Raw genomic sequence first — 24367 nt, 5'->3', positions numbered from 1 at the left:
TTGCTAAGAAAAACCTTATTCCCTTGTAAATGCATGCATGCCAATACACAAAAGTAGAAAAAGGATAGGCCTATGCCTGATAAAATGAGATCAAGGAGGTGGATCATAGAATTAAAGTGATTTAGTGTGACCTAAAGGACAAGGCACTAGTACTAGTTGGAGGTCATGGTTAAGGTAGAGAATAAAGTAGTTGATTAGACTCAAGGGAATAATGATGAGAGAATGTGGGGTGGGGTTAATGATTTTGGATAAAAGTTTAATAATGAGGAGATAGAGAAGGTTAAGAGATAGAGGCTTTAGAGGAAGTTTAAGGCTAATGAAGACAAAGAGGCGAAGGATGAAGAGGAATAAGAAGCTAACCAAGAGGATGCAAGCTCCCTTTCTACAGAGGGATTCAAAGATAGATTTTCTTCCTCATGTGACAACCATTAAGAGATAACCCCAGTTATTTTATTCTCTACATTTTTCTTACACAAGGTTCTTTGAAAAAATTAGTTTTAGAGACATCTCAAAGGTAGGGAGAAACAATCTCTTTATATTTTCTTTGTTTAAGCTATTAATAGGATCACTAGAGATTTCATTTTACAATTAATACAAATTCTCCCACTTAGTTATAAAAAATGAAGATAACATAGAAATATTTGAATTTAAAATATTTAATATTATATTACATTTGATTTATTTTCATATGTATCCTTTTAAAAAATCGTACACATTCTAGTTATATGAACTTCTTATCATATATAATCTAATTATTATTTCTTTATTTATAATAATAATTTTACAAATACTCTTAACTTAGAGGAACATGCTAACAAAGATGAACAAGACCTATGAAAGACTATTGAGACAACCCGATGCATTTATGGGTTCTTAATGGAGGATTGGCTGAAAACCATCTTGGAAAGACTAGTGAAAGTGGAGGAGGAGGATGCAATGGCAGACGATTCTAAGGAGAAGAAGAATGGTAATGAGGAGAAGGAAGAGGGAATATAGCCTAGTTTCTATTGTGTTTATTTCTATTTTTTTTATTATGTCTCTGAACTTTACACCCCACTAGGTTTTATGGACTATGTCAATTAAGTGGACCAATACTAGTAATGTTTTTAATTGTTGTTGGTTTATTATTTAGTTTCTTATGCATAGTGGTTTAAGGATTGTGGTTAATGAAAATTCAACTCTTTAATTTTTTGGTTTTTTATGTTTAAAGTTGGTACAAGTTAGACTTATGGGAGGTAACCTCTAGTTAGTTCCTAGCCTTTTTGTACTTTAGGGTCAACCCCCCATCTTTTCGCCTACTATCAACTACTTCAAAAACTTTGAAAATTTTTCTTAATATGTAACTTAAGTTCTAACCAACATTTTTCGTCCATTTTTAAAAAACTTTGATTTATTTTTTATGGGCAAATAGTTTAAAAGCCTTTATCTTATTTTAATCCTTGAAATGGATTTCTACAATTTTTGATGCAAGAGCATCCTAGGTGTAAGAGCAATCTTCCATTAGCCAAAAATATTTTCTTTTGAGTCTTCTATATTTTAATAAGGTCTAGTAGATAGGGTGGTTACTATTTATGGTAGGTTGCTATTTATAGTAAGTTTTTCATACAAGCTTAGAATATTCTCATTTTATACATCAAGGTTCATTTTAGAGTTATAAGCCTACCATTAAAATCTCATTGCTCTAGCTTAATTATAGAAGAAGTTAGTGCAGATTTTGGGTGGAACAGTTTGTAGAAAAATCTTCAGGCTCACAATTGGAGGCCTTAGAGTGCTTGAATGAGGTCTAAAAACTCAATGGATGGGTGCTTGCATTGTTTCAAGCCTACAAATCAAGACTTGTCATTTCTAAAAAGTGATTATAATAGCTAATCGGAGCAATGTAGTTCAAGAGTTATGGCCTTTGGAAGTTTGACTGCTAAAATTTCTAAAATAATTTGTCAGACATGTATTTACCTAACACTACATGTATTGTTAGGGTCTATAGTGGGTGGCATAAAGTTGCTTATTTAAGAAAGGCCCGAACATTGTGTAGGACAACTCTGGGTGATAGTTCAAAACTTGTCTTGCAGATTATTGTAATGAACAGGCCCATGTGGGTTTGCATATTACACTTGTGAATTATGTAATTATACATTTGTAGTGCAAATAAAAATTCCATTTTTTGTTCTTACATTTTTTGTTGTTTCTCTGTTTTCTATTATGGTTTGTGGTATTAAGGGAAACACCCTTCATCAAGTGATATCAAAGCTAGAGTTCTTGAGTGTGTGAACAGATCGTCAACTATAAGGCAATTTACATCAAGACCATGGTTTGGGCTGAGTGTGTAGATAGATCACTGATTGTGAGGCAATTTGCACTAGGATTTGAATAGAAGCATGAAAATGCCTCCATAAAGAGAGCATGGTAGAACAATTGTAGATGTTACACTTGAGGGTTTTAGAGCCCTCCAAAGACAAGTGAAAGCATTAGAAAAACAAATGCATAAAGGAATAATTCTTCCTGTAAGAGATGAAAGAAAGGATAAGGACAAAGTAGAAGAAAATGCCAAAACATAGGTAGTTCTAAACCTAGATGAAAAAAGACTTTTTAGGGCCATCTCCAAGATTGGAAAAATACCTAAGTTTTAAGTTCCCGCATTTTGTGAGGCTATTTGTACTAGGGTTTCAATGGAAGCATGAAAATGCCTTCATGAAGACAATGTGCTAGAAGAGTTGTAGGTGTTACACCTTAGAATTTTAGGGCCCTCCAAAGACAAATAAAATCATTAGAAGAACAAATGCACAAAGGAATAAATCTTCTTGTAAGAGATGACAGTGAGGATGGGGATGAAGTAGAAGAAAATTTTGAAGTAAAAGTAGTTCTAAACCCAAATGAAGAAAGGATTTTTAGGGCCATCTCCAAGATTGGAAAAAGACCTAACTTTGAAGTTCCCACTTTTTTAGGAAATCTTGACCTAGAGGAGCAGATAATATATAAATTGAAGCAACAATTAATTGTCATGATGAGCTTGATCAATTAAAGAAGATGCAAGGTTTGAAGCAAGCAAGAAAATCTATTCAAGAGTATATCGAAGAGTTGTACCAAGTTCTTATTAGAACCAGCCATGTAGAAGTTGATAAGGAGAAAGTGGCCCTTTATCTTAATGGGTTAAGGCCAAGTATTCAAGACAAGTAGAGTCTAGTTTGAATGAATAGTATTGAGGAGGCATGCTATCTTTCCCTAAGAGTTGACAGAAAACTGAGCAAGAAGATTGAAAATAAGAATAATGAAAGACGTCAAGGTGGAAGATCTAGCGGATGGTCTTATGGTGGTCATAATGATGATTAGAAGAAAAAGGATAAGGATGGGAGTAGCAGTTAGAACCAATAGAGAAACAATTCCAATCACTTCCATGATAAAAAAAATAGAGATTAGAGAGGAAGAGGAAAAGGAAAAGAATTTGGAAGAGGAGGCTTTAGTGGGAAATTTTTTCACTGTGGAGAAGAAGGGAATAGAGCATTTGAATGTACCCATTGTCAAGGAAGGATAGATCAAAGAAAAAAAGGCTAGGCTAGAGTTGCACATGTCGATAGAGATGCCAAAACCTCACATTATAAAGATGTTGAAAGAGGAGAAGTCCTAGTTAACAGAAGATTCTTGTTGAGTGGTGAGTATGAACCTAACCAAAAAAGGATTTTGTTTTATACAAGGTGTAGATGTGAAGATAAGTGTTGTGATGTGACCATTGATGGTAGAAGTACTGACAATTTAGTTCAAAAATGATGGTCACCAAGTTAAACCTAAAAATATAGAAACACACACATCCATACCATATTGCTTGGGTGCAAGATGGCCACAAGGTCATGATCAATGGGCAACACTCAAATAAGTTCAAGATTGGAAGCTACAAGGATGAGATGCTATGTGATATCATACCTATGGACATATGTCATATGTTGCTAGGTAGGCCATGATAGTTTGACAGGCATGTTGTACACAATGGGTGAGCTAATACCTACACTTTGACCAAGGATGGAGTGAGGCATAAGTTGAAGTTGTTGAAGGATAAAGAAGAAAAGGTATGTAGTACTGCCAGAATACGTTTTGTTGATGGAAAAGAGTTTCTCAAAGGTATGAAGTATGAGCATATGTGTTTTTCTATAATTCCAAAACATAGTAAACAAGAAGTAGAGGAGATACTTGCGGAAGTTGTAGATATGTTGGGAAAGTTTTCTAATATTGTATTAGATAATATACCTAATGGATTTGGTTCTAGGAGCCAATTTTCCAAACCAGATAGTGCATAGAATGACACCAACAAAAGGTGAAGAGTTGATCAGACAAGTTCATGAGTTGTTTTAGAAGGGGTTGATTTGAGAGAGTTTGAGTCCATGTGGTGTACCAGTAGTATTAGCACCAAATAAGAATGGAAAATGGAGGATGTGCACAAATTCTTGCACTATCAACAAGCTCATAATCAAGTACAGATTTCCATTGCCAAGGATGGATGATATTATAGATTGTTTGAGTGGAGATGAGTATTTCACAAAGATAGATTTGAAGAGGGGGTACCATTAGATTCATATCAGAGAATGTGATAAGTGGAAGACTGCATTCAAGACCAAAGAAGGACTACACAAGTGGTTAGTCATGTCTTTTGAGCTAACTAATGCATTGAGCACTTTCATGCAGCTTAGGAATGAGCTACTGAAGGAATTTCTAGGTAAGTTTGTCATTGTTTACCTAGATGAAGGAGCATTCAATTCATAATTGCAAGATGTTTGATAAGTTGAGGGAAGAAAAGTTGTTGATAAACCTGAAGAAGTGTAATTTTGTAAAAAAGTAGTTTCTATACTTGAGATTTGTAGTCTCAGCAAAAAATCTAGAAATGGACCCAAAAAAGGTGAAGGTTTTCCTTGAATGGCCTACTCCAAGGAGTGTGAAAGAGGTAAGATCTTTTGATGGAATAGCTAGTTTTTTTTTAAAAATCATAAAAGGTTTTAGTAGTATTTGTGGATCCTTGACTGAAACAATGAGAGGGGATAGGAAAGAGTTTAAGTGGACTATAGGAACAAATAAGAATTTTAATTTGTTGAAATAGAAAGTTACTAAGAAACCTATTTTAGCACTTCTAGATTTTAACAAGGTGTTTCAAGTAGATTGTGATGCTAGTGGTGCTACAATAGGAGCTATTGGGAGCCAAGAAGGTAGACCTGTTATTTATTTTAGTGAGAAGTTGAATGATGCAAAGATAAAATATTCTATTTATGTTTAGGAATTTTATGTTATAGTTAAAGCATTGAATAAGTGGAGACACTATCTTTTTTCTATAGAGTTTTTTTTGTATACTAATCATCAAGCTTTCCAATATTTGAATAGTCAAGGAAAATTGAACCAAAGGCATTTGAAGTGGGTTGAGATTTTGCAGAGTTATACATTTGTTTTGAAATGAAAGATTAGAAAGTCTAATAGAGTTGTAGATGCTCTTAGTAGAAGACAACTTTTGTTAATACAAATGCATATAGAGGTGGTTGGGTTAAAAGAACTTGGTATTTTGTATCTAGGTGATCCTGATTTTGGTGAAGCATGGAAGGCTTATACAGAACCTGCTACACTTGATGGGACAAAGTATTTAGATTTCATGATCTAGAATAGTATGTTGTTCAAAGGAAGCTAGTTGTGAATTCTAAGAAGTTCAATGAGGGAGAATCTTATCAAGGTGAAGCATAGTGGAGGATTGGCTAGACACTTTGGTAGTGATAAAACCATAGCTTTTGTTGCTGAGAATTATTATTGGCCACAGTTGCAGTAAGATTTGAAAATTTTTGTACAAAATTGTAGAGTATGTTAGATGGTGAAAGGAGTTAAGTAAAATATAGGATTGTATGAACCATTACCTATACCGAAGAAGCTGTGGTAGGATGTCAGCATAGATTTTGTTCTTGGATTACCGAGGATGAAACATGGGCATGATTCTATTTTAGTGGTGGTTGATAGGTTTTCAAGGATGACACATTTTATTCCTTGCAAGAAGACTAGTAATGTTGTTCATGTGGCAGAATTGTTTTTCATAGAAGTGGTAAGACTACATGGTTTGCCAAAGAGTATAGTTTTAGATTGACATAATAAATTTGTTGGGTATTTCTAGCATACATTATGGAAGAAATTAAAGATAGAGTTGAATTTTAGCTCATCATATCATCCATAGACTGATGGATAGATAGAAGTTGTGACTCATAGTTTGAAAAATTTGTTAAGATGTTTGGTTGGAGACAAGCTAAAAGAATCAAATATAATTTTACCATAGTTGGAATTTGCATATAATAATTCTCTCAATAAGAGTACTAATAAATCACCATTCTAGATTGTATATGAGAGTAGTCCTAGAAATGCTTCTGAATTGTAGCAGTTGGATAAAGGAAAGATAAGTAGTGTTCAAGCATGAGAATTTGCTAAACATTTGAAGAAAATCTATGAAGAGGTGAGAAAGCACATTATAAATATAAATAGACAATATAAGGTTAAGACAAATGTGAAAAGGAGGTATAAAGAATTTCAAGTTGGAGATGAAATCATAGCTCAGTTGAAAAAGGAGCATTTTCCAGTGGGTATATATAATAAGCTAAACATGAAAAAGTTTGGACTGTGCAAAATAGTAAAAAGGCACGATTCTAGAAATGATTGTGAAGTGGAGTTGCCTGCTAAAATATATATTTCACTAGTATTTAACATTTTAAATTTGACAGAGTATTATGAAGGAGGTGACAGAGATGAAAATACAGAAGTGCAGTGGAGCATTCTAATAGCTAGTTTAGCTACAAAGGAGATTGAAGAGATACTGGATAGTCATGATGGAAAAAGTAGAAGAAAAAACAAAACTTATGTGAAATACTTAGTCAAATAGAAAGGCAGGCCAATAGAGGATTCATCATAGCTAGCAAGGGAAGAGGTTAACCAACTTGGTTTTCCTCTGAACACCTAAGACATGATGGAGTCACTTCTAAAATTACTCCAAGTGTCTAATGCGGGAGCATCCTAGATGTAAGAGAAATCTTGTATCACCAAAAAATATTTTCTTTTCAGTCTTTTTCTATTTTAATAAAGACTAGTAAACAAGGTGGTTACTATTTATGGGAGATTGCTATTTATAGTAAGTTTGTCATACGATCTCAGAATTTTCTCATTTTCTACATAAAAGTTTATTTTAGGGTTATAACCTTACCATAAAAATCTCATTTCTCTAACTTAAGTATTGGAGAAGTTATTGTAGATTTTCTATAGAAAAATTTGCAGAAAAAATATTTAGGCTCACCATTGAAGGCCTTAGAATGCCCGGATGAGGTCCAAAAATATGATGGAAGGGCATTTGCGTTGTTTTAAGACTATATATTAGGAGTTGGTGTTTTTGAAAAGTGGTTATAATAGTTAGTTAGAGTAACGGTTTGAGAGTTATGGCCTTTGGAAGTTGGGCTACTAAAATTTCTAAAATAATTTGTCTAAGATGTATTTACCCAACTCTATATCTATTGTTAGGGTCTTTCGGCCCTAGGAATTAAGTTTCATTGTCTAGAACCTTCCTGGGCGGTATAAAATTGCTTATTTAAGAAAGACCTAAACATTGTCTAAGATAGCTCTAGGAGATAGTTCGTAGCTTGTCTTGTAGATTATTGTAATGAAGGTGCTCGTATGGGTTAACATATTGTACTTGTGAATTCTGTAATTCCATATTTGTGGCACAAATAAGAATTCCATATTTTGTTCTCACATTTTTTGTTGTTTCTTTGTTTTCTGTTATGATTTATGTTATTAAGGGGAGAACCATTCATCAATTTTTATCTCTATTTAGCTGTGCACACTAAAGGAAAAAAAATCCTAGCATACCCCTCCTTACATTCTTCCAGCAATCATTTTACAATTAATATAGAGAAGGAATTTCTTTCTTTAAATACTTTATGCTTCTTAATTAAGAAAGACCCGAACATTGTCTAGGATAGCTCTGGGTGATAGTTCATAGCTTGTCTTGCAGAATATTGTAATGAAGGTGCCCATGTGGGTTAGGATATGGTACTTGTGAATTCTGTAATTACATATTTGTGGTGCAAATAAGAATTCCATATTTTGTTCTCGCATTTGTTGTTGTTTCTTTGTTTTTTGTTATAATTTATGGTATTAAGGGGAGAACCGTTCATCAACTTTTATCTCTATTTAGGTGTGCACACTGAAGGAAAAAAATCCTAGCATACCCCTCCTTACATTCTTCCAACAATCAGTTTACAATTAATACAGAGAAGGAGTTTCTTTCTTTAAATACTTTATGCTTCTTAATTTTAGAGGACATTCCCTCTTCTAATTCAAATTCCTTCAAATTCATTTTTCTCTTTTGGCCATCCTTTTTGATCTCATATAGAACAACAATCTTTACTTTCCAAAACTGATAATACATTGTACCAATTATGACTCATCAATGTTTTAAAGTTTATAATCTTAAAATTTTTAATTAGCTTATATTTAATTACAATGTCTAATAGGTATTTTTCATACAATTTTTTCTTTAAATAGAAATTAAGTTATTTACTATTATAATTTTTTTCTTTAATAATATATTATTCAGGTAGCCATCTTAAATGATATGAAATCTTAGATTGGCTTTGTAAAATCAATTCTTCTAGTTTTGTTCTTTAAAGAACAATCTTAGCTTGAACAAACCTCAATATGTCAAATTGGTTTTTTACCATTGAGAAATTGTCATCCATTTATTATTATAGATTTTATTATAATAGATTATTTCTGCCATTGCCTCTGACGGTTGCAATTTGTAAAGTAGGGTGGGCGTTATATAACCTATTGTTTAATTAAGAACATTTCAGATAATGATTCGAGCAAAACAGCAAATGCGCTGGCCTTATATAAAAAATCAACAATTTTGCAACGTGAATAACAATCATTTAAATGCTGTCATTGTGAACTTCCCTTGTTGAATAGAATCCTAACGAACATAGTATAAAATGAAAAAATAGGAAATGCGAAAAGATAAGATTCCATGCTGGAAATCCTGTGTAATCATAAGATGCTTTTAAAATATAGATAAATGACTGATCAATCCATTTACAACACTCATTCATGCAGTGCAATAGCCATACATGAAACATTTCCTATTTCATGGCGTACTATTTATCATTGACCAAGATAGGTAGCAGACACGGATCTCTGACATACTCAGTTATTGAAGTATTTTGCCCTAAATTATACCAGTCCATAAAGATCTAAGTTGATTTAGATCTTGTTCTCTAATTAGTTTTGAAGATCTGAATCCACTTAGTTTATAATAATATCAGGTTGTAGAGATTTCGCAATCCCGAGTTTGATTAATCTACTAATATATCTCTGACGAAAATCGACGAACCCTAATCTTTAATCCCTTTTTATTTGCCGTCTCAGATCTTGCCAGTGACTTTATCCTTTTGGCAGCCCTACATACCATGACATACCATGATTGACCTTCCACCCAAACAAGGATTTCACCTTGTGGAATTTCAGTTCCTTCCCATCTCAACAAGAGAAAGCATACCGAAACGCTTTGGATTACGTCCGTTATCTGCAGCGACAGATCAAAGATCTGAAAAAGGAAAGAGAGAAGAACAAGGTTAATGCAGCTTTGTCTAATAGCGTTGAAATATCGAAGGCTGTGCAATTCCAAGAATCAGATGAGGGTTTCCCATCAGTTATAATAAAATCTTTTGGTTCAGCTGCATTTCAGGTATATATAAACTCGATCCAGTATCAGATTGCCTTGTCTGATGTTCTCCTGTTGCTGGAAGATTGTAGAGTTGAAGTGGTCAGTGCTGTTTCGTCTGTGTCAGATGAAAAAGTCTTCCATACCATACACGCCAAGGTATTTTCCCAACAAATAAAACCATTTGAGTATGTAATCTCAACTTATTTCAAAAGTCTGAAAGCATTTCATTCTAAATCCACAGGTAGCAGATCATAGCAATTCTAATCAGGATGGGTAAGCAATAGGCAATATGTTAGTGTGTTCAATTGGGTAAGCAATAGGCAGAATGTTAGTGTGTTCAATCAGAATTCTAAGATCAAAGGATTTGCTTTCTGTATTGTCACTACTGGACATCGGTAGATAAAAAATGATTGTGGGACGATTTAGAGATTTTGGTTCAAAATTTTAGTGCGATGAAGACTGTGTATTTCAACATTTAGGCTAATTTAGATAAATGAGTTTTTCTTCTCTTATGAATAAGGTTGTGATGAGTTACACTGTATATAGAAAGAAAATAGAGACGAGACTGAATCCGTATAGATAGAATATAAAAGTATTAATGCAATGGCGAAGATGTTCTTATGGACTTTCTTCCTCTGTCTCCCAACTTTTCCACTTCATAATTTTTAATCACATATTCTTTGTACTCATGAGGATAAAAAATAAACGATTTTATAGTTGAAAATGCAACTTTTACTCTTCACTATTATACTACTAGTAAATTATTTCATAATATAGTCTATGATAACTTTCCAAATCTGGTGTTTTACAATATAGGTTATGGTAATCATTTGGCCGAAGCCATTGGTTCATATGAGGTACCTTGTCTTGTTCATTATCTTAATTTCAAAAAAGTTCAAAGTGGAAGGTAATTCTAATAATATTTGGAGAATCATTAAAACTTGTATAAATTTTTTTAAGGATGTTATTAATTCTGTTGAAATACTATATATCAAATGCATATAGAGAAAAAATTCATGATTGATAATTTTGCAAAATAAGGTGTTTTGATGAAGGAAAAGCTTAAGTGGTAGGAAGAAGCTAGGTTGGACAATTATATTAGAGTCTTGTTAAGCTATAATAGAACTTATAAAAAGGAATTTAATATTCTTATTGATTATTATTCTCTCTAAATTAGACTAAGTCTAATGTCACCATTTCTTTAAAACCCTTCTATGTTATCCATAATAGAATTAGGTTCTCACACACTTTGAGACTTATTTATTTGGATTCTTTGGTTTTTGCACTCTATAAATTTTACTAATGCCTTACTACTTTGCTAATTTGGAGATGGGACACAACATATGACATGTGAAAATGATAAACTATGATTAATTGAAAGGGAATGCTCCCATTTGCTAGATTTTGTTCACTAGTGGTCTTGACCCCTATATAGAGAAATTACACACATTGTACCTAAAAGTTACCAAAATATTTACAAAGAACTAGAAGGATCAAATGATCGTGTTCATTAGGAGGAAGTTGGTTGTGGTTGAGAACCTTATTGAAGAAATCACTGGGATATGGAAAGATAGAACTAGATTTTATAGGGATGGGAAGTTCATTGATGTTGTAGTTGTTAAAATAATTATGACTAAGGAGGAGAGGGAAGAATTTGTGACGTATATAAGATTAGTTATGATACCTCACAAATTTAGGTGGTATGGACTAAGTTTGTTAAGTTTGATATCATGTGGATTAATTTGGATGGATGATTTACTATATCCTTCTATTACTACTTTTCTTCCTTGAATCATTTTGAACACTAGGCTAGGGCCATTATTCCCTTTTACTTTTTTCTTTTGTGAAGGCTAGCAAAAAGGAAAATAGGAAAAGTACTTCTAAAAATTCATTTTTGCATGAGGGTCTTTACATTTTGAGGTATTAACAATTCAAAGTTGCATGTCTTCTCCTTTGTCTCCCATTAATGTGTCAGACCCAGATAATACTAAGAGTAGTTTTACTGATGAGGTGGATGACTAGGAAACAATATTCGAAGAGTAGTAAGTTCTTCTCAAGAAGGAAAGAAAATAATCACACCTCATGTCCCTTGCTAAATATTAAAGGAAATCTTAACAATTTGGAGAATCCCCCTTATATTTGAGACTATTGTAAGTAATTCTAAGGCCAAGAATAAATTAGGAAACCCCCCAAACATGTTCATCCAAAAGAATCTTGCACCTCCCCTTATTTCTACTAACTCCTAGATACTTTATATCCTCCTTCCAAAAAGAAAGGAAAACCAATTTTTTTGTTATATTTAAGGGTAAAAACTCACAATTTCAAAACAAACCAAGAGTAACCTCACATTATAATGGCTATTTTAAGAAATGACCAATGTGATTAAATATTCAAGCTAGTTAAGTGGACATAATGAGATTAAGAATTCAAAGTTGAAACAATTATAAATGGGGAGTAAGGTTAAGGTTATGAAAAATAGTGGTGTTAAGCAAGGAAGTAAGAAAAAGGAGATTTTACATTAAGGAGAAATGATTATGTTTCTTTTTCCTTAGGAAATATTGTAGAATCTATTGAAAAGATAAAGAAGGATATTAGTAATAAGGTCATTTATTTTTATGATAACTTGGAGAAATAAAGAATTCTTTAGAGAATATTAGGAACACCATCTACAAGGCTATCAAGTCAAATAATGATACCATGAATACCATAATGCAAAAGATGGAGAGTCCCTAATAGGAAATAGTAATTTTACACCTAGAAGTGGACAAGGATATGAACAAAAAGGAATTTACTAGGCTAACCAATTGGATGAAAACTCACTAAAAGTGAAGGATAAGAAACTCATCAAGATATCCAAGAGCTTAACAAGTTTTTAAAGAATGAAAACTTTCATGCCCTTACTAGGGTTTCTCTTATGTTGTTGTGTGTTCTATTTATGAATCTACTTTTCTAGCCATAGATTTCTTGATTCTTTTTTTTTTCTATTGGTCTATTGATCCTTCCACTTGTTTTCGGGCTTTCATCTTCTATGACATCTCCTAGTTTTTTATTTTGGCTATTATGTGATTCTTTTAATGCACCTTCTTCTTATATTTTTAAAGTAGTTCTCTTTGATGTTGTTCTTCCTAGAGCTTCTCCCTTAGCTAGATCTTCTCTTGAAGTTTACTCTATCATCAGCTTCATATATTTTGATCTCTTCCTTTGCAATTATTTGTGAGGGTTCTCCTTCTATCACTAGAGCATTTCCTAGTTTTTGAGTTACTTCTTTTCTGAAAGGATCAAAGGGTATTCTCGATGTTTTTAATTCATCTTGCCCATCATTTTCTACCATCTTGTAGAGGGGTGTTGTTGGATCATCCACCCTACTACTTTCTACCATTTATTGTGAGGCTATGTAGAGTTTCATTTAGTGGTGGCAAGATCTCCTCTAACATGGCCTTGCATACTATAGATACCTTTCGTGTCTCGAAATCTCTATTGGTTAATTTAATAGATCCTTAGATGAAGGACTTGATATTGACTTTATTGCCTTTATTATTTTGAAGAAAATTATGATTTATTAGTTATTCTGTATCAAATTTTTGTAGATCAATTTCTAGCTATTATGAACCCTTACTTTATAGATCATATTTTTCCTTTTCATAAAGGGATTTTTTGTTCCTAAGTTTGATGAGGTTCAAGATATGATTAAAATTCTATACCAGGATTCCTTTTGCTGGGAAGAAATAATTATGTTTATGGTTAAACCATAAAATTCTAATTTTACTATCTACTTCTTGTAGATAGTAAATTCCTCATTTTCCTTATCCTTGTCCACTTCTAGGTGTAAAATTACTGTTTCCTATTAGGAATTCTCTATCTTTTTCATTTGATGCTCATGGTATCACATAGTGACTTAATAATCTTGTATATGGTATTCCTAATATTTTCCAAAGAATTCTTTCTTTCTCCAAGTTATCATAAAAATAAATGACCTTATCATCATTATCCTCCTTTATCTTTTCAATAGACTCTACAATATTCCCCAAGAAATAAAGAAACGTATATCTTTTCTCCTTAACGTACAAATCTCCTTTTGGTTACTTTCTTCCTTAACACCACTAGTTTTCATAACCTTAAACTTATTTCCCATTTCTATTTGTTTCAAGTTTGAATAATTAATCTCATGGGAAGTTCAATTAACTAGCATAAATGATTTAATCACATTGGTCATTTCTTAAAATAGCCATTATAATGTGAGGTTACTCTTTATTTGGTTTGAAATTGTGAGTTTTTACCCTTAAATCTAAGGAAAATTTTGGTTTTCCTTCCTTGTCAGAAGGAGGATATGAAGTATAAAGGAGTTATTAGAAATAAGGGGAAGTGTAAGATACTTCTAGATGAACATTCAAGGAGGGCTTCCAATACTAGATCTTTACATATATCAATAGGTTGAGTCTTCCTAATTTATTCTTAGCCTTATAATTAATTCTAATATTCTTAGATATAAGGGGGATTCTCCAAAGTCTTAAGGTTTCCTTTAATATTTAGGAAGGGACACCTAATATTTCTTAGAGTTTTTATATGACTATTGAACTTTTTATTCCTCTAATTTCTTCTACTAATAGGGATACATTGGTCCTAATATAGTTCTATTGTGATATCTCCATAGTCTAATAATGCTTTAGTTCCACTAGAAAAAAAATTGTACCTATGCTGGTAGTTTAATTGAATCCCACTAGCAAGTCTACTAGTAGGTTCGGCTATTTTGGTGTCTCTTTCTTTGCCTTAGTTTATTCTACTTGGTCTAATCCTAATACACCTAGTTTGGTGATTAATATGTCTCCAACTAGTTTTTTTGTAGCTATTGTCATTGGGTCAAACCTCTACCCTAGTTGTACTAGGATATTCATGTGGGATTCAATGGATTAGAAAGATGTGGCTTCTAACGTTTAAGATAGGGTGAATACAATTAAAGGTAAGTGTTCTAAGAGGTATTATCCTTCCTTCAATATGAATCTTCATTCTCATGAGAGGAGCCAAAGGAAAATCTTAATGTGCCCCTTTTGTTCTCCTCTTATTCAGGGTTCTCAAATCCTTATTTCAAAAGCCATAGGGGCAGATTTCTCTTTGCTTATCTTCTCTTTAACTTCTTTTTATAGCTAATTCTTTGTTTCTTTTTATCTTCTTCACTACATTTTTCAAGTGAAGCTTTTGGATAGTAGATGGTAACTATTCTTTCTATGGCAACATTTTATCTAGTGGGATTTGGTCTTTCCCTCATTTGAATCTACAAGATTTTAAGGGTCTTCTATAACCTTTTTTTCACATAATCCAAAACATAGAAGAAATATTATTACAATGCAAAAGAAATTTTACATATTGTTAGTAAAAATATAGATTCATTAAATATGTAACATTTATAAGATTATATTATCTTCATAGTTGTGTAATATGCAAACATGATGGATATGTGCTTAAAGGCATAACATGATTTTATTCAAGCATGTTACTAATTTTAGTCAAAGATTCTAAAAGTGATGAGAATCATAAATTCTATAATGGAAGAGAAGGTACACATGCAATGATATAATAAATCCACATAAAATTTGATCTCAATTTTTTATAAAACTGAAAGATGAACCTTTTTTAATTGGTGCATAGAGTAGGTAAATGGTCTCTTTTTCTCTTGAGTTTTTAAAAGTAGTCTTAATGGTTCTTCTCTAGCCTTGCTATGAATATTGGTGAAGTTGAATGAGATAATGTTTTCTATTTTATGTTTTATTTTCTAAGATGTTTGATACTAAAGTTCAAATGAAGGCTCTGACAAATATTTTTTATATAATTTGAAAAGAGACAATGAATTGTGTTGAAACAACAATATATTTAAAGTTGATTGTACTAATTTGATCTTGATTTTTTTAAATATGAAAGGTCTCAATAAATCTTCTTATAAATTGGTATGTTTTGAGAGAGGGGAGTGGAGAAAATTATTTGTATTCATGGAAGTTGGATTGCATTCGTTTTGCTCATATTCCTACCAAAAGGGGTATTACAGGTAGTTTGAGAAAATAAGAAGGTTTGGTAATTGCATTTGAAATCACATACATATTAAGTCTTTTTCTCATGCTCAGTTTTCACAATTCTATTTTTATGGCTTCATGTATTTGTTTGACTGATTTTATAAATTCCTTTATTTGTTGAAGGAAATAAGCTTGTCAGTTTTTTATTCCTTCTTCCTAAATAATAATTATCACTATCCAAACCCATTTCATAATTTTCTACGTATTTTAAAATATACTTTATATTTTTAAGAAATATTAATCTAAAATTAAGAAAGATTATATAACTATAGATATATCACCATCGTAAATACTTCAATTTAAAACATTAAGTTTCCAAATTAAAATTATTTCATATCATTTAAAAAAAAATTAAAATAAAAAATGTAAATTTTAATCAAATTAAATAACATTTATATTAATTTAAATATTACAATATTGTTAATTATTATTATCATAGTATATCAATATAACAATTCTTAATTGAGAATAAAGTTATATACCATTCTAAAAAACTATCAAATTTGATAAACCCTAATTTATATATTGGGAACCAATTATTTACTTTTATATCTTGTGATCCAATTATTTTAATTTTATAGACTTTGAAAATACTTTTCTACTCCCTTTATAGATATACATATAATATCTAGCTACAATTGGCTCTGAGCATTTCAAAAAGAAGTGTAAAACAAGACAAGACTTCAATAAGGACTAATGAAAAGAAGTTTCTTCTAACACGGCGAGCCATACCATGATACTATATTATGGCCTTGGTTTCATGACAGGATGTTTTTAAATTCTGGGAACAATTTGTGCTCTTCAAAAGGCTGTAGGAAAATTACATTTAGGGCTGACAATGAAATTGAATTTGTCCTAGATGTGCCTGAAAGTTTCATAAATAATATCAGAGATTTAAACTGATTTGAACACGTTTCAAATTTATTTTTTTTTGTCAGGTAATATTAGATTAGAACAGGCTTTTAGTATACGGCTCTCATCTTAAAGGCAGGAGGATAAAACAGGTTATTTTTAGAGAGTTTGCGATTGTGTTATAATTGTGGATTGAAATGTGGTTATAAAACTGTTTTATTTTACCATAGAATCGTTAGAAGTGTGATTATGTTTATATCAGGTTATTTTTACATGTTAAATAATAATTATATGAAAAACAAATGTGTTCTTAAACTTTTGAAATGATAATAAGGAGTATTAATGCATTGTTTTTAAAAAACATTAGAGAATATTGGTACACTGTTTATTAAGTGATAATGAAGAGCATCATTACAATTTTATTTATACTGAATAAGTTATATTAATAATCTATTATCCATTATAATTTATGATAAAATAATCTATAATATACTATTTTATTATTTATCATTTTATTTTTGCTGTGCATTATTTCTACAAATCTATGAGACTTCTTTCTTTCACCTAAAATATTGAATATTGCACAAAACAACTGATTTCTATTTTTCCTTTTATTGTATATTACAACTTGAAATTTCAACTGACTGTTCACTGATGATTGATACACTCGCGATCTTGCTCTTTGAATGGGCAATTTACCATGTTCCGTCTTGTTTTTGATATATTAGTGGTTACATTTTTCGGAGATGATCTTTCTTTTTCATTTATATACTTTATTAGAAGTCTGTTAAAGTTTATGACTTAGATGTATTGGCAACTCTACACCTGATATCAGCACCTTAATTGGATTGAAATCTTTCGGAATGGTAGGGAGTGGATTTCAGGAAGCAGAGAGGTAAAAAAGATTAAACACGTGAAAATTTTATTTGTTTTTTCTAACTTCAAAATAATTTCTTACATAAAACTTGAAATGAGCTTTTTACTAACTGCTCTCTATATCTGAATTGAAGAAATGAATGCGTGGCACCGTCCTGTAAGTCATTCAGTTGTTTGTCATGTGCATTTGCATGTTCAGTATTACTCGAAATCTGTTCTTTATATTGCTATGAGAATTAACCTATGTAGCATTTTGAGTTACCCATATTTCATGAGTCAAGTGTGCCTGAGTCAAGTTTGCCTGAGAGTTTGATGCTATAGGAATAATCCATGTAATGTTTACTTTGTTTTCCTTTAAATGGTACGATCCGTTTCAGAAGCTGCAATTTTCATAAACTATTGTCTTTCCCATCATTTGCAATATGTCCCCTTTGTCCATATGCTTATTTGGATGCTTATGTGGTTATAGAGTCAAAGTTAGACTGGTCAATCTTTTTGTTTGATAACAATTAAGGGATAATTAAGCTAATTTTTTAAGTTTTGAACTTAATTTCATTTATGCAAATAGGATTAATGATTAAATTGGTACATAGAGGAATATATGTTATGAACTGATGCATTACATTCCTCATATGATTTCATGTTATGTAAATCATAAGGTTATTTAATGTCTTATATCTGAGCATATTATCTTGATCACTGACTTGTTGCTTGGTGGTTACAGGATCGATGGGGACAAGAATGTGGTAGGGGGCTAGCCTTCTGGAAGGAGACATGTAGAAGTTTAATTGAATTATAAAAAATGTTAGTATGTTTATTTAATTTTAATAATATTACGATCAAAATGGAAAGAGATATGAATTAATATAATTATATTTTGATTCTATCCTAACCTTAGAAAAAAAGAAAAAATAATAATAAATGACAAGAGTTAACAAAATGTATGCTTGAGTGTTCTACTTTCTTTTATATATATATATATATATATATATATATATATATATATATATATAGCATGATAACATGTGAGATCCGAGAACAAATTAGGTCAGTTATTTTATTGCCATGTGATAAAAACAAAATAAAAGGGCATTGGAGATATCAATGGCCGTAGCTGGAGGTAGGGCATCGATGGCTGGAGAGCAAAGAGCTGGAGAGGGTTCTTGGAAGAGCTATAGAGAGAAGGGTTTCATCTGCAAACAACACGAGGTTATTTTACAAATTAAATGAATGTTAAGAATCTGGTTGATTTAAATGCTTGACCAAGATATTTCAATTTTCTTTTAATATCATTTCTCTCTCATTCAGTTGTAAATCGCTCTTAGCCTGTGTGTAAGTGTGGTGTGTAGTCATCTATTCAAACCTCTGTTCAATATTCTTTAGTGGCAACAATTACATCACCATATTGTTGTTTTTGACAAACACAATATTGTTCCTATTACATCCTTATTTGCTAGAATTTCTGAACTTTTCAGCTACTCAAAGACTGGCAAATCGTGACTGTAAGTGTCCCTGGAATAGACGCAAGAAATGTCCTTCACCAGAGCACTCAACAGCAGCTATTAGTAAGTCTAGCTTCCGAACTGCCTCTCTCTAACAAAATCAAAGGATCTATTCTCCTTGCCGGGCATAATTCTCTGTGATCGTAGGAATGTCAGCTATAGTCTTTGATCATTTTAATTTAGAAAAGAAAGTGTCGGTTGTAATTTTGCCTTATTTGGCAGAACTTTTTAACAGTTCCTTAAAGTTATCTCTACTGCAGTCATATGAAGAATACGCCTAACTCTCTATTAGGGGACAGTGAACTTCCACAGTACCAGTGCTTAGCCTAGGCCAATATTAAAATGTCTTATGTTGAAAACGGAAAGAGACTAATTGGATTGAGTTGAACTGTTATTTTTCCGTAGCATATCTCTTCTGTTGATGCAACCCGTAATGTGTTTAGGGGAAAATAATCATCTTTTAAATTTGCTTATTTCCATGTAGAATTGTTATTATGCTGATTGAGAGGTACACGTAAGGGATGTGAAATCTGGAAAACGAACGATGAGGAAATTTACTCTGAATCTGTTTAATCCTGATCTACGAGTAATAAATAAGAAAAATGATAGAGCACTCCATTTAATGGTTGGTATTTAATCCTCTTATGATTGATTTTGCTCTGGATTCTTTTCTTCTATCTCTCCATAGTCTGTAATTTGTATGTTATGCTTTAAATTGATTACTCCAACTGCTGTATTAACGGAAATCTGCTACATAACTAGCTCCTCATAAGCGTTTCCAACCTTTATTGTTATTAACCACTTTAGTGTTATTCAAGCAACTTAGGCGACAGTGTGAAAAAGAAGATGTAACACTGCAATTTCTGCATGGTCTTTAATTGGTATTCTTACTGTAGCCTCATCTGTTATCGCTGTATGCCAAATCTCTTAAGACATTTGCGTAACTAAAATAGTTTTGAACTTTATGATGAATTCCATACGCTCTTGTATTTTGCTGCATTTGGATTACCTACTGTGTGAAGAGAGTAGAATCAGTCTGAATGTAGAAACCATAAGGAACAATAGTCGAGAATTGGTGTGCTGCTGAAGAAATTAGATGACTTATAAGAGAAGGAGATGATGTTATCAATGTAGATGCAGTTATACAATTGAATTGTTAGTACTGCTGCAATTATAAACAGAAAAGGAAGGCTTACATTCAGCGGGAAACTAGTAGCTAGATTAACACACTAAAACTTATGAAGTACTGGTTTTTTTGAACTTTTACGCAAAGTTGGTTATATTTGTAATCACAACAGAATCAAGTTCATATAGAAATCTTTGTAATAGCCACAAGAAATGTAATCTACACATTTCAATGCAACTGATGTAGAATAAACCACCGAATTGAGATGATAAATGAATCAAGATGTGTATGTTTGAATTAGATTTTTTATATTGTTAATATTTCTTGATGTTGTGCGTATGATGTTTACTACCTCATGGAGGGGTGTAATGTGGTGATTGGGGAAGGTGGGATGGATGTATTTTGTTTTTGTCTCTCTTTTCAGTGATGCTGAAAATTTTAATTCTTGGTCAAGCCATTTAATATCTACTTTTAAATATGTTGTCTCTGACATTTAACATATGTATGTACTATGCTTGTTATCATTCTTACATATGTGTAGATATGCATTAGTTAAAAGAAATGTACATGTGGGTAGATATGTCACAATTTTTCTTTGATTAAATAAGGGTAGATATGTAGTGTTCTTATCTTTTCCTTGCAAAATTTCTATGATTAGGCTACAAGGCTCATGGTTGTATGTAGTATGTTTCACGGCTACACCACATCCATCCAATCCATCTTCTTCTGAGAAACTAGGTTTCTCGTGCTAAGGTTAGGGCATTGTTCATATCAAAGAGAATCTCAGGGGAGTAAACATTTCACAGTTGGTGAAGTAAAAGCACCTGGGCCACACTCCCATCTCACATAGCAGATGACATCTGATGGCTTTGAAGATTGGATACTTGTCACATTTCAACACCTATCATATGGCCTTGTACCCTCATCTTGAAGATAAGTTTGGTATCATTCGATTGATGTAATCTTGATTATCGGATATGTAATCTTAAAAGTTGGAAATGTACTATCATTCACGTATTAGATGAACATATATTTTAATTTAGCACCATTTTTTATATGATGTGAGGTTCGTGTGAAAGAAATCAGCACCTTAGTGTAATGTTGAATTCATTGATAACCTAATTTTATTTATTTATTTAGTTAATGGATAATGATTAAGATCTTGATTTTTCAACTCTGGTTGTGATTAGTTTTCTTTCCACATTTTTCATTCCTATGTGTTGTGGCATTTTTGTTTATGATATGGTTCTTACATATGGTATTAGAGCTATGTTTAAACCCTCGATCTGGGTCTACTGTGCTAACTTGAATGTATGAGTGTCAAGTGTTTGAGTTATCACCATGGCTACAAGAGCTAACCATAGAGGTGGGTCCAGTAGTGGTGCATGGGCTGAGGAACCTAAAGAGAGCTTAAATTAGATATTTGAACTATTGATCAAACATGGGGCTTTGTTATAGAGACAAGGCCAAATGATGGATAACCTAGAGCATTAAGATTGAGGTAGACAAACTAATGAAGAGGCAAGGAAGCATGATGAAGATCAGCTCTTAGAAGCTCTGCATAAGAAGGAGGAACTAAGGAAGAAATGTAAGGATCATCAGTTTGCTAAGGGTCTTAGGAGATCTAAGGTAGAGCAGAAGGCAGAAGCTAACTATTAGATTGCTCTCATTAATACTGACATGGTACAGATAGCTACTGATTTGAGCAAAGGTCTCAAGAAAGCTACTCCACTCACGTTTCTTGGTAAAACTTCTAGGGGAGATGCTGAGGCATGGATTACTAGCATGGAGAAGTATTTCCTAGTACAAAACTAAACAGGGAATTCTAGAGCATTTTGGGCCACATTTTAGCTAATGGGTGATGTAACTACTTGGTGGGAAAATATAATGGCGTGGGGAAGTAACATGGGAAGAATTTCTATATCTTTTTTTCAAACACTGGTTACCTTAGCTATTCTATGACAAGAAATCATGATATTTCTCAAAGTTAGTTCAAGGGAACATGAATGCGACATAGTACCATGAACAATTTTGTCATTTGGTGAAGTATGTTCCTCGGTACCAGCATGATGAGTTATTCAAAACTTGAAAATCCATGATGGGTTTGGGACTTAAGATTTATCTTGAGGTCAAAATGTAAGAGCCAAAGACCATGGATTTTTCATTAGGTAAGGCACTTAAGTAGCAATAGAGACTGAAGGATGCTTCTTCATCTAAATCTTCCAACCAAAACTATAAAATGACGTTCTAGGATAACATAGCATATTGGGATAACAGGGGTTATCAAGATGATAGGAAAAAGGAAATGGAAAGAAACAAAAAAAATTGAAACATGAAGGATAAATGACAAGAGAATTCTAACAGGGACAGGAATAAGGAAGACTAGAAAAATAACAAGAACCAAGACAACAAGAATAATAGAAATGGAAATAGAAGGAATGAAAAAAATAGAGGTAATCATACTAGGAATGATGATAGGAGAGGCCCTATGACAAGATATTTTGTATGTGGTAGTAACCACTTTTCCACTAAGTGTCCATGGCTATCTAACTAAAGAGACTTTCCACCATAGCACCACATTCATGTTGTAGTTGATCATAGGAAAGCAGAGTATGAGGCCATTCCTATCCAGATGACTGGTATGCTTTTTGGATACCTTGTTTCTAATATTATAGATATTGGTGCTATTGAATTTTTTGTAGACCCCAAGATAGTAGCTAAGATACCTATTAGAGCTAGTTTTATGGCTAAACCTTAGACTGTAGAATATGGTAATAAGCTTGAATGCATGGTAGAGAAATGCTTATTTTGCAGTGACTTAGAACTCCCTAGATTTCGAATAGAGATCAACCTGTGTGTAGCACCTTTAGGCTCATTAGATGTCATCCTACACATCAACTAGTTAAGTGAGCATAAAGATTTAGTAAACTATCAAGATAAGGCGATTGAATGCCTCAATGTGATGGAGGAGCATCTTGCATGACAAAATTTAATTTTATATATATATATATATATATATATATATATATATATATATATATATATATATATATATATATATATATATTGTGGAGGAGAGAGAAAGTGATGAAAATAGAAAGAAAAAAATAGAGAATAGAAAAAAGAGGAAAAGAAGAATTTCTATTTTCAAGGGGCATAGGTGGCATAAATTAAAAAAAAGAAAAATAGTTGTCATTCCATTAATTGAAGCATGTAGGAGGCATCTTAGAAGTTTGTAGAAAGTTCCTTAAATCATGCATTTAATATTTGTTGTGATCCACAAAAGAAATGTAATTTTCTAAATGGGCCACATGGTGGTGCCTAGTTGTATTTAGGTGGAATTCTAGAAAGTTGCGGATATTGTAGAAGGTTGTGGATATTATGTAGGTGGAATTCTAGAAAATTGTGGATAAGTCATGCATTGGGTGGTAAGTGCCTATTTAAGCAAGGCTTTTGAGCATTTCTAATCAAGCGTTGGAAGGTGAAAGCTTCAAGGTGTGAAAGCTATGGAAGGTGAAGCTTGGGAAGGTAAAGCTTTGGAAGGAAAAGCTTCAAGGTGTGAAAGCTGGAAGGTGTGAAGGCTTCAAGGTGTGAAAGAGAAGGAGGAAGAGAAGAGTGAGTTTTCCTAAGTCTATGGATAGAGCGCCAAATGTGAGGTAGTTTATAGTAGGATTGTGATGAAGTTATGAGTGTGTAGATAGAGTTCCGAATGTGAGGCAATTTACACTTGGATCTTGGATAAAGTTGGAGAAGAGCTAGTGACTGTGATTTAGAAACAAGGAGGTTACCTTGTGGGTTGCGAGCACAAGTTGAGATCTCAGAGGTTTCTACTAGAGTGTGGATCTAGACTAGCTTGGGCTTGGATTGGATCTTGAGGGATCTTGGAGAAATGTTATTGTAATTAATATTGGATTTTCAAATATAATAAAATTGTTTGAAGAATTTTGTCATCTCTTGTCTTCATATTGTGGCATTTTTGGTTATGAGTTGGTAGGGTGGTGTGGCCCTTCATCAAGTGGTATTAGAGTAGGGGTTCCTGAGTGTACAAGTAAATCACCAAAGTGTGAGGCAGTTTGTACCAAGATCTTAGTTGGGTGAAGTTTATCAAAGCGAGAGTTCCTGAGCATGTAGACAGATCACTAAAGCTGAGGCAGTTTGCAATAGGACTTGGGTTGGAGAAGTAGATCTGAGTTGGTCTTGATCTGAGGGATTGCAGATAAGTTGATGGATGTAG

The 24367-nt window shown here is 32.5% G+C and overlaps 1 protein-coding gene across 1 annotated transcript; it reads left to right on the top strand.

The window, feature by feature from the left end:
• Window positions 1-876: 876 nt before the first annotated feature.
• Window positions 877-18263, top strand: LOC149531249 (transcription factor bHLH162-like). Its single transcript, XM_089808305.1, has 5 exons — window positions 877-967; window positions 5544-5607; window positions 9517-9871; window positions 9957-9988; window positions 18230-18263. Exons 1-5 carry the CDS (start codon window positions 877-879, stop codon window positions 18261-18263), a joined length of 576 nt encoding a protein of 191 aa, XP_089664431.1.
• The last annotated feature ends 6104 nt before the right edge of the window (window positions 18264-24367 follow it).

Source organism: Cupressus sempervirens, chromosome 11, assembly GCF_028749045.1.
Source record: "Cupressus sempervirens isolate cs-2001-9-10 chromosome 11, ASM2874904v1, whole genome shotgun sequence".
Classification (NCBI taxonomy): Eukaryota; Viridiplantae; Streptophyta; class Pinopsida; order Cupressales; family Cupressaceae; genus Cupressus; species Cupressus sempervirens.
This window is presented reverse-complemented; position numbering and strand designations above follow the sequence as displayed.

What these genes read in the sequence shown, in the direction of transcription:
- LOC149531249 (XM_089808305.1), top strand. Translation starts at nt 877, where the DNA reads ATGGAGGATTGGCTGAAAACCATCTTGGAAAGACTAGTGAAAGTGGAG. An exon ending in TTCTAAGGAGAAGAAGAATG is followed by an intron (nt 968 to 5,543) that starts GTAATGAGGAGA and finishes TTTTGTATCTAG; the next exon opens with GTGATCCTGATTTTGGTGAA. An exon ending in TCCATACCATACACGCCAAG is followed by an intron (nt 9,872 to 9,956) that starts GTATTTTCCCAA and finishes CTAAATCCACAG; the next exon opens with GTAGCAGATCATAGCAATTC.